Below are 11,826 nucleotides of genomic sequence, written 5' to 3' on the forward strand. Positions count from 1 at the left end.
AGCAAAGCCTTACTTAAAAGTAACAAAGTTACAAACCCTCTCATAGTTCCATATCTCTCTCTCTCTCTCTCTCTCTCTCTCTCTCTCTCTCTCTATTCTCTCTTTTCTCTCTCTCATTCATTCTCATGGAGCTTCTCATTTTACTCTATGCTCTCCCTATCTTCTATTTCTTGTTCGTGATATGGAAGGGGGTTGATGCCAGAAGAGACCAAGAATGTTACATTCTAGACTACCAATTGTATAAGCCCACCGATGACAGAATGCTAGACACTGAGTTCTGTGGGAATCTCATCAAGAGGACCAAGAATCTTGGTCTAGTTGAGTACAAGTTCCTCCTAAAAGCCATTGTGAGCTCAGGCATTGGTGAGCAAACCTATGCACCAAGAATCATATTTGATGGCAGGGAAGACAATCCCACAATTCTTGATGGGATTGCAGAGATGGAAGAGTTTTTTTATGACTGTGTTGGAAAGCTCTTAGCCAGGAAATCCATTTCTCCCTCAGAAATTGATGTGCTTGTGGTTAACGTGTCCATGCTCTCTTCAGTTCCTTCTTTAGCAGCTAGGATTATCAACCATTACAAAATGAGAGATGACATCAAAGTTTATAATCTCAGTGGGATGGGTTGTAGTGCTAGCCTTATCTCAGTTGACATAGTCAGAAACATCTTTAAGTCCAACAAGAACTTGTATGCTCTTGTTGTCACTTCTGAGTCTTTGAGTCCAAATTGGTATTCAGGTACTGACAGATCAATGATCCTTGCAAATTGTTTGTTTCGGTCTGGTGGGTGTGCAATCCTTTTGACTAACAAAAGGGCCTTGAAACACAAAGCCATGTTGAAATTAAATTGTCTAGTTAGGACTCACCATGGGGCTAGAGATGAGTCATATGGATGTTGCATGCAAAAAGAAGATGAGCAAGGGAGGTTAGGTTTTCACCTAAGCAAGAATCTCCCTAAATCTGCAACAAGGGCTTTTGTTGATAATCTAAAAGAGATGTCACCTAAGATTTTACCATTGAGTGAATTGCTTAGGTTTTTGATTGTGTCCCTTGTCCGAAAAATGAGTCAAACCTCTAGTAAAGTTGGTGGGGCAACAAAACCTGTAATCAACTTTAAGACAGGTGTTGATCATTTTTGTCTCCACACTGGTGGAAAGGCTGTCATAGATGGTATTGGATTGAGCTTGGAGCTTAGTGAATATGATCTAGAACCAGCAAGGATGACACTGCACCGTTTTGGCAACACATCAGCCAGTAGCCTTTGGTATGTGTTGGGGTACATGGAAGCAAAGAAAAGGCTCAAAAGGGGTGATAGAGTATTGATGATAAGCTTTGGTGCTGGCTTTAAATGCAACAGCTGTGTGTGGGAGGTGATGAAGGATTTAGGTGATGCAAATGTGTGGAAGGACTGCATTGAAGGGTACCCACCAGTCTCTTTGGCCAACCCTTTCATGGAGAAGTATGGTTGGATCAACCAAGAGGATCCAAGCACCTTCAAAATCCCAGAGTAAAACAGGTTAAAACATTTTTAACTGTGCCCCTCAAAAGTGTCTTTCATACAGTATTTTCAATCATTTTTCTGTACACTATATTATAAGGGAGGTTCTTTTGGTTAAAACTATAAGAAGGTTCTTATTATTGTTGAAATCCTTTGGCGGATTTCATGACCACGCAATAAGCTGTTCTGTTTTTTCTTTTTTTTCTTTTTTCACGTTCAAGATTGATAACAGTACTGCTTTATTTGGTTTTGAAAGAATTAGATACAAGCAGCTTGCACTTCTTGTGAAATACAGGATTTGAATTCTTCATATTAGTTTTTGATTATTTACAACTTGTCTTATGGTCTCATGGATATGTATTACTTTTTTTCTTTTTCTTATTTTTTTTCATACAACAGATTGCATGTATGTACAAGTCTATTGCTATCACATTTATCTCTCCCACAGTCCCACCACGCGGTTTCAAGTTTGATTGTAAATATCTAAAGTTGTTTGGAGAATTAATTGCATACACAGGACTCGGGGGGAAACTTTATTGGCCTTTTAACTTTGCATTGTTGGAACTTGCACATAGAGATGAAAATTTTAAAATGCATGTAACAATTAAAATTCTGACCTGTCCAATGTCTATTATAATCATGGCTCATGAATCAGTGGTTCGATTATGAGACTTCAATCATGTTTCATCATAAATTATCTCTCTTTTTTTCCCTAATGAATTCCACTAATAAAGTGTCTCAAAGTTGATTAAATTAAAGAATTTAGATTTGAATAAAAATAAAATTTTTTAATTTAATAATTAAAAGTAATTATCATGAAACAAACATCATAAATTCAAATTATATCATATCATTAAAATAAAATATTTTTTTCATATCTTTAAAGAAAAACACCCAAAAAAAACATTTTTTAACTAGACAAATAAAAGAAATGAGTGTATATTGTTGATAGGCATTAGGGTATGAATAATGTTAGAGAAGAGATATAAATTTTTTTACAAAAAGTTTTACAAGTTGTTGATGTGGTAAGTGATTATTGGTATATGAAAAAATAATGTTAATAGTAGTCTTAGATGAAAACTAATAAAAAGCTGGTCACATCAACATTTTATAAAAATATTATAAAATAATTTGTAATTATAGCATTATTCTTACAGTATTAGTCCCAAGTCTACTTCAAAAAAACAAAATAAAATAAATTTTACTAACATCCCAGACAACTGATTAATTAGGCACACTCACACGTCCTTTAACAAATTGTGCTTCACAAATGCTTGATTATGATTGGCATCCTAAAATAATAAAAATTTTCTAAAATTCCAGACAACTTATTAATTAGTCGTACGCACACGTCCTTAACGTACATATTATGTTTCACAAATGCTTGATTATAATTGGCATCCTAAAATAAAAAGTAAATGTACCAAAAAGAAAAAACCTTAAATAGCGATTATAAATCGTAATAATAGTGTTGAGTCAGAGCAGGAGGGTCCATCCCATGAAACCAACTTAATTTCATAATAAATATATACCATAAATTGGGTTTAAAGCCATACCCTACAGTAACCTCTGGGCCAACAAGACCACGGGCTCCATTACCCCCTTGGACAGTTCAGAATTCAGATGCAACTGGCATTTTGCCCTAAAAATTCTGACCAAACAAAGAGGAATTTGCAAAATCACCGCTTCAACTTCAACACAACCAACGCTAGCATTTAATTTGACACAGCTTAAACAATTACTAGCCGTTGTAGTTGCAATGGTTACCGGCAGTAAAAGCTTTTTAAGCTGACCCCCCTGTCGAAATTCAAGGATATGCCATATGTCTTCAAGAATGTGTGTAACTTTACTTTTTGGGCTTCAATTGAAGAGACCCTCTCAAAAAAAAAAAAAAAAAATCAACAATTAAATTTAGCAAATAACAGGGAATCATGGTGCTTTTAGTTTTTGAAAATTATTAGTTTGCATTGTTCTATTTAAGTAAGATTTACATTATAGACTAAAAATAAATGAATATTGTATACTTTTAATAATTTTGTACAATATTATATACATTTGTTTAGTACATAATGTAAATTTTACATGAATAATGCAATGTAAAACAATAATTGTCCTTAAAATCTCTACTCTCTTTTTAAAAGATGTGTATTTTTTAAAAGATGTGTATACAATACAATTTTGCAGGTATATTGCTATACTTTTAATATTTTTAAATTGATTTATTTAAGAAATCAAAGTATATGTCAAAAACTTATATGTTTAGATTAATCTCTTACGTAATTATATTTGTTTCTTTATTTTAATGCTATGAAATATGTACCAGTTAATTGAAACTATGAAGAATCTTGAAGGTGATAATGATATGAAATATATAATTATAGTTTATGTTTGTATTACATTCTGTATATGACAATTATAGTTGTTACAATTGTTTATTTATTTTGTAATTAGTATCAATTAAAAAAAATCATCATTATTTCAAAATTTGTCTTTTAATTTTGCCCCCTAAATTGAAATCCTAACTCTGCCACTGGTTATAATTATAGAATTATAAAATAAAATAAAGCAAATATCCTCCTCCAATTATTGCAAATTTGTAATTATATAATTATAAAATAAAAATAAAGTAAAATTCTGAATCAGTATTAACAAAAATAGACTACCAAACTTCTTTAAAATTATTTTTTGACACTCTTCAACCCTGAAAAGAAACACCAAACATTCATTATTAAATTAATAAAAAAATAGCTTGGGATTTTCTTTTACACACCATTTGTTTATTTTTAAAATCACATGTCATAATAGGTTTAAGGCTACATTTTCCCCAGAATTGGGAGTAGCTTTTTAAGACATGTGCAATTTTTCTTTTTCCCAAATACAATGCACCATCGTAGGATAGATGTTGTGGAGGTGCCTAACACTTTCCCCGCACATAATAAAACTTCTGAATCCATGTTTTGGTTCAAGATATTGCTTACTCTTTTTAGTTTAAGAACCCTTAAGGTATCCCTTATTTAGGCAATAAAATAAATTAGACATAATAATTGTCCAATCATAACTTCAAGACCAATGATTTGTAGCAACTCCTAAAAATATATAAATAAATAAATAACTTACTTGCACACACATTACCCTAGTATCTAAACAAGTCGCATACCTTACACTCACACATCGCCAAAGGGATGTGCAGGGTCGAGTGCCAAAATCCGGTGTCGACAAGCTTCATCGTCAAGCTTGAAAGGGATTGTAGTGACATGTTTCTTAACTTGGCTAATTAAATTTAAGCAACTAAGACCTAACCTACATAATCATTAATGTGTCATGAAATTAGAACGATAGATAGACGTGACATCGCTACCCTGAGTCAAATAAGGTTGGCATTAGAAAAATGCCGTAAGATATACATCAAACACTTGGACTCGGTGAAGTCTCGTATAGTTAGCAAGAGCTTGCTGACTATTACACCGATCGTGACAGTGTCAAGATGAAAAAAATAATAATAATAAAATAAAATAAAAAATTCCAAATGGAACTTGTAGGCAACTCATTAATAGCCAATTTGAAGGTCAATGTGATAGATCCACTTGATCTTTTTGGCACATGAAGTATCCTGCATGTCTCTATTAGCTAATAAAAGGTTTATGTAGACGTGTAGTTGATATCCTTTTAGAGATCACAATGCATGTTTAGCGATTAATAGCCGCCCTCGTATTCTTGAAGCTAACATATTATGATGCTTAAGACCCTCTATGATAAGTTTTATATAATGGAAAATAAGATAGATTTAAATTCTAAGCTTGTATTAAATCCATAGAAACTAAGATTCCAAAAACTATGAAATTTCCTTTTATCCAAACATCTGCTGCACATACCGAGCCTCTGCATAAGCTGGTTTGTTCCTCCCTTGCTACGTGAACTTCTTCTTTACTGTGTTAAGCATTATTTCGTTTTTGCATTAGTGAAGAATTGCTTTGTTGCTTCATGGACTATTTGTTTTACAGTTTTTTTATAAGAACTTTTTTTTTTTTTTATTAATTTCCAAAGCCAAACACAGTCACAAATATATACAGTAATATTATCCCTCCTGACCTGATGGGACAATTGCTCCAGGAAAATTTTTGGAAGTTATCGTTAAAAAAACATAAATTATACAAAATCTAATAAAAATAGAACTTCATATATTAACTAAAAAAAAACACACTCACACACACACAAAAACACAAAGTTTTACCATTTTCTTTTACAAATTTTCTTATTTTGAAATCGTTATATGATAGTCTCATTATCAATGTTATAAGTTACATTTCTTTCAAAATTATAGTTAAATAAAATTTGTCTTGGACTTTTTCTTTTTGTTTGTAAGGACCTAATATATTATTTAAGTAACCAAAGTTTGGTTACAAATTAATATTTCTACATATTTTGAAAATATAACCGTTGAATTTCATGTTTTCTATGTTCTTAAAACACATGTCAAATTCCATGCCAATCAGATGTTATTTACTATTCAATATATAAACTTATTTTATAGGTATAATTTTAGATTACAAAAACTCAAAATTAAACATTTGATTGATAACATAGCTATTAATCTTTGATCTTTTTGAAATTTTATAAGTATAGAGGATATAAGAAGAAAATGTAATTAAATAGTGTATTTAACAAAATTCACATCTAATAAAAAAATATTGAATGGAATTGTAACCTTAGTCTACAACCAAGTTTATTGCCAAAGTTTGTCCAGAGTTTAATCATGTAGGGCTTTCAAAAAATTTAGAGTGGTCACAGTGTTTTTTTTAAGATAAAAAATTCATAAATTTTTTAAGTTTATACATAATAATTTTTTTTTCCAGACCAGAGTGATCTTGTGACCATCCTAAACTCTACACGGAGCCGCCCTAGGGACAAGCCATGCAATCAGAGATTACCAGATCTAGAAAAGAAGTAACCACAAACAGAATTAGAAAACTCCTACTTGCGGTAAGGCAATGGGCTGCCTGGGCCATATGTTTACTTCATGTTGACTTGTGAAGCTATCCCCGTGCTTTGAATATAGAGAATAACTAATGACCTTTCACAAATTTCCCCAAGTTTTTCAAGCTTGACAAGTTTGATTTGGATCGAAGCCTCACTGATTTGTATAAATCCTCTTAAACGCTTAATTAATAAACAATTCACAATAATAGATAAACAAAGTCAAGCCATAAATGCGTGGCTAGTAGCCAACTTGAAAAATATTGCTGGCAAGAGTCCAACCCAAATTACTCTTTGATTGGCGCTTGACCCACAGGCATGGTCCAAGCTTATTAGCAACCAATGCTTACGCTGGAAGATGCCTACAAAGCCTTAGACATTCATTGACTGCAGTATGCATGTGAAACACTTGACAACCAGTACCAAAGCAGCATTATGGTTATGTACTCCGTTTTCAGATTTTAGAGTTTGCCAACTTAATTTTTCGTATAAGTGTAATTAAGATTTAAGAGTGCACAACTCTGTGAAAGAAAGAAAATGCATCTTCTTTCTTTCATTGGGATTTTATGAACTTATCAAAATAGTAGTGTATGTAAATGCTGTATTTACTTAAAGCTTTGCCAAATTAATTATCCATTTTTTTGCAAACTAAAGTAGTAAAGTGATATGAAGTATTGCATTTTTTATAAGCCTTATAATTCAATTAGTACCTCTTGTTATTTTCAATAAGAGCATTGTGAGTTTGAATCCCTCCTCTATTATTACTGTTAAATAATAATAATAATAATAATAAATGCCTTTAATTTTGGGTGGAACTTAACAATTTATTTACCTTTTTTTTTAAAATACAATTATACCTTTTAAATAAACAAGTCAATCCAATCTAACATTTACATTCATCATTAATAATATTTATATATACACACACATGAAGTATGCAAGATAGAGGTGTGTTATATATGTGACATGGTAAGATCTTTTCATTAATTTAAATATTCATAATAACAACACATTGCAGTATTGTTCTTCGGAAAAAAAAATAATGCAATGCATTATTGTTATCCAATAACTATCTACGGGTAACATAGCATAGTGCACCATGTGTCATTGGTTGACCGCATTGGCACATTATATACCATCATTGTTTAACCATATTAATAAATTGTAATTCTTCTATATCTACCACCTTATCTCTCTTAAATGCAGGAAACTGCATTGGGTAAGCTACTAACCGTGAACTATAATTGCTTTCAATTTGGAAATACTATTAAATTCAATTATTAAAGTGAAGTGAGAAGAATTAGCTGAATCAAACAAAAAATGATAAACAAACTAAATGAAGTTAATTAATCCAATAATTAGGAATGGAAAGTCTTTCTTTGCTTTCACAGTTTCACATGCCATGCCTAATGTGTGATCGGTGTTTTATTTGTAATAAAGTTTGATACCAAATATGCACGCAAATCAGTTCGTTGGGAGTTGGGTGATGGAAATGGGTCTTAAGCATTTTCACATGTCCAACTCACATTGAGTCACACATATTGTTCTTATAAGTGTTTCCCATTTGAATTCTCATATAGCAAAGCCTTACTTAAAAGTAACAAAGTTACAAACCCTCTCATAGTTCCATATCTCTCTCTCTCTCTCTCTCTCTCTCTCTCTCTCTCTCTCTATTCTCTCTTTTCTCTCTCTCATTCATTCTCATGGAGCTTCTCATTTTACTCTATGCTCTCCCTATCTTCTATTTCTTGTTCGTGATATGGAAGGGGGTTGATGCCAGAAGAGACCAAGAATGTTACATTCTAGACTACCAATTGTATAAGCCCACCGATGACAGAATGCTAGACACTGAGTTCTGTGGGAATCTCATCAAGAGGACCAAGAATCTTGGTCTAGTTGAGTACAAGTTCCTCCTAAAAGCCATTGTGAGCTCAGGCATTGGTGAGCAAACCTATGCACCAAGAATCATATTTGATGGCAGGGAAGACAATCCCACAATTCTTGATGGGATTGCAGAGATGGAAGAGTTTTTTTATGACTGTGTTGGAAAGCTCTTAGCCAGGAAATCCATTTCTCCCTCAGAAATTGATGTGCTTGTGGTTAACGTGTCCATGCTCTCTTCAGTTCCTTCTTTAGCAGCTAGGATTATCAACCATTACAAAATGAGAGATGACATCAAAGTTTATAATCTCAGTGGGATGGGTTGTAGTGCTAGCCTTATCTCAGTTGACATAGTCAGAAACATCTTTAAGTCCAACAAGAACTTGTATGCTCTTGTTGTCACTTCTGAGTCTTTGAGTCCAAATTGGTATTCAGGTACTGACAGATCAATGATCCTTGCAAATTGTTTGTTTCGGTCTGGTGGGTGTGCAATCCTTTTGACTAACAAAAGGGCCTTGAAACACAAAGCCATGTTGAAATTAAATTGTCTAGTTAGGACTCACCATGGGGCTAGAGATGAGTCATATGGATGTTGCATGCAAAAAGAAGATGAGCAAGGGAGGTTAGGTTTTCACCTAAGCAAGAATCTCCCTAAATCTGCAACAAGGGCTTTTGTTGATAATCTAAAAGAGATGTCACCTAAGATTTTACCATTGAGTGAATTGCTTAGGTTTTTGATTGTGTCCCTTGTCCGAAAAATGAGTCAAACCTCTAGTAAAGTTGGTGGGGCAACAAAACCTGTAATCAACTTTAAGACAGGTGTTGATCATTTTTGTCTCCACACTGGTGGAAAGGCTGTCATAGATGGTATTGGATTGAGCTTGGAGCTTAGTGAATATGATCTAGAACCAGCAAGGATGACACTGCACCGTTTTGGCAACACATCAGCCAGTAGCCTTTGGTATGTGTTGGGGTACATGGAAGCAAAGAAAAGGCTCAAAAGGGGTGATAGAGTATTGATGATAAGCTTTGGTGCTGGCTTTAAATGCAACAGCTGTGTGTGGGAGGTGATGAAGGATTTAGGTGATGCAAATGTGTGGAAGGACTGCATTGAAGGGTACCCACCAGTCTCTTTGGCCAACCCTTTCATGGAGAAGTATGGTTGGATCAACCAAGAGGATCCAAGCACCTTCAAAATCCCAGAGTAAAACAGGTTAAAACATTTTTAACTGTGCCCCTCAAAAGTGTCTTTCATACAGTATTTTCAATCATTTTTCTGTACACTATATTATAAGGGAGGTTCTTTTGGTTAAAACTATAAGAAGGTTCTTATTATTGTTGAAATCCTTTGGCGGATTTCATGACCACGCAATAAGCTGTTCTGTTTTTTCTTTTTTTTCTTTTTTCACGTTCAAGATTGATAACAGTACTGCTTTATTTGGTTTTGAAAGAATTAGATACAAGCAGCTTGCACTTCTTGTGAAATACAGGATTTGAATTCTTCATATTAGTTTTTGATTATTTACAACTTGTCTTATGGTCTCATGGATATGTATTACTTTTTTTCTTTTTCTTATTTTTTTTCATACAACAGATTGCATGTATGTACAAGTCTATTGCTATCACATTTATCTCTCCCACAGTCCCACCACGCGGTTTCAAGTTTGATTGTAAATATCTAAAGTTGTTTGGAGAATTAATTGCATACACAGGACTCGGGGGGAAACTTTATTGGCCTTTTAACTTTGCATTGTTGGAACTTGCACATAGAGATGAAAATTTTAAAATGCATGTAACAATTAAAATTCTGACCTGTCCAATGTCTATTATAATCATGGCTCATGAATCAGTGGTTCGATTATGAGACTTCAATCATGTTTCATCATAAATTACCTCTCTTTTTTTCCCTAATGAATTCCACTAATAAAGTGTCTCAAAGTTGATTAAATTAAAGAATTTAGATTTGAATAAAAATAAAATTTTTTAATTTAATAATTAAAAGTAATTATCATGAAACAAACATCATAAATTCAAATTATATCATATCATTAAAATAAAATATTTTTTTCATATCTTTAAAGAAAAACACCCAAAAAAACATTTTTTAACTAGACAAATAAAAGAAATGAGTGTATATTGTTGATAGGCATTACGGTATGAATAATGTTAGAGAAGAGATATAAATTTTTTTACAAAAAGTTTTACAAGTTGTTGATGTGGTAAGTGATTATTGGTATATGAAAAAGTAATGTTAATAGTAGTCTTAGATGAAAACTAATAAAAAGCTGGCCACATCAACATTTTATAAAAATATTATAAAATAATTTGTAATTATAGCGTTATTCTTACAGTATTAGTCCCAAGTCTACTTCAAAAAAACAAAATAAAATAAATTTTACTAACATCCCAGACAACTGATTAATTAGGCACACTCACACGTCCTTTAACAAATTGTGCTTCACAAATGCTTGATTATGATTGGCATCCTAAAATAATAAAAATTTTCTAAAATTCCAGACAACTTATTAATTAGTCGTACGCACACGTCCTTAACGTACATATTATGTTTCACAAATGCTTGATTATAATTGGCATCCTAAAATAAAAAGTAAATGTACCAAAAAGAAAAAACCTTAATAGCGATTATAAATCGTAATAATAGTGTTGAGTCAGAGCAGGAGGGTCCATCCCATGAAACCAACTTAATTTCATAATAAATATATACCATAAATTGGGTTTAAAGCCATACCCTACAGTAACCTCTGGGCCAACAAGACCACGGGCTCCATTACCCCCTTGGACAGTTCAGAATTCAGATGCAACTGGCATTTTGCCCTAAAAATTCTGACCAAACAAAGAGGAATTTGCAAAATCACCGCTTCAACTTCAACACAACCAACGCTAGCATTTAATTTGACACAGCTTAAACAATTACTAGCCGTTGTAGTTGCAATGGTTACCGGCAGTAAAAGCTTTTTAAGCTGACCCCCCTGTCGAAATTCAAGGATATGCCATATGTCTTCAAGAATGTGTGTAACTTTACTTTTTGGGCTTCAATTGAAGAGACCCTCTCAAAAAAAAAAAAAAAAAAAAACCGTATTCTCTTTTTTTACCCCAAAAAAAAAAAATCTGATTTTAAAAATATTTATTGCAACAAAAAAAAAACAAAAACATTAATGTCCTCAGTCCTCAATGTTATAATGAAGGCAACGACCCCTCCTAACCTTTCGGTTTGGTATCATTTTAATCTATTAAACCAGAATTCATATGTCACATTTCATTATTATCTATCTTTTGGGGATTTTCTATTGTAAATTTGGAAAATATTAAGGTAATGAAAGGGAGGTTCACTTCCCCAACAACGTATTTAAGTGTTTGAATTTGTTAGATAGACACTGTTATTCACAATATTTTCATAACTTATTGAGGTGTTAAGTTGTGATTTATACAGAAAGAGTGCTTTTTTAATGAGT

At 32.6% G+C, this 11,826-nt stretch overlaps 2 protein-coding genes across 2 annotated transcripts; both read left to right on the forward strand.

The window, feature by feature from the left end:
* LOC112002141 (3-ketoacyl-CoA synthase 12) lies at positions 1 to 1,808 on the forward strand. Its single transcript, XM_065781874.1, has one exon. It carries the CDS (start codon positions 126 to 128, stop codon positions 1,509 to 1,511), a length of 1,386 nt encoding a protein of 461 aa, XP_065637946.1. The 5' UTR covers positions 1 to 125; the 3' UTR covers positions 1,512 to 1,808.
* A 6,241-nt stretch (positions 1,809 to 8,049) lies between these two features.
* On the forward strand, positions 8,050 to 9,861 carry LOC112002142 (3-ketoacyl-CoA synthase 12). Its single transcript, XM_024034303.2, has one exon. The coding sequence runs from the start codon at positions 8,176 to 8,178 to the stop codon at positions 9,559 to 9,561; it is 1,386 nt and encodes a 461-aa protein (XP_023890071.1). The 5' UTR covers positions 8,050 to 8,175; the 3' UTR covers positions 9,562 to 9,861.
* The last annotated feature ends 1,965 nt before the right edge of the window (positions 9,862 to 11,826 follow it).

Source organism: Quercus suber, unplaced genomic scaffold (assembly GCF_002906115.3).
Source record: "Quercus suber isolate HL8 unplaced genomic scaffold, Cork oak 2.0 scaffold_15, whole genome shotgun sequence".
Lineage (NCBI taxonomy): Eukaryota > Viridiplantae > Streptophyta > Magnoliopsida > Fagales > Fagaceae > Quercus > Quercus suber.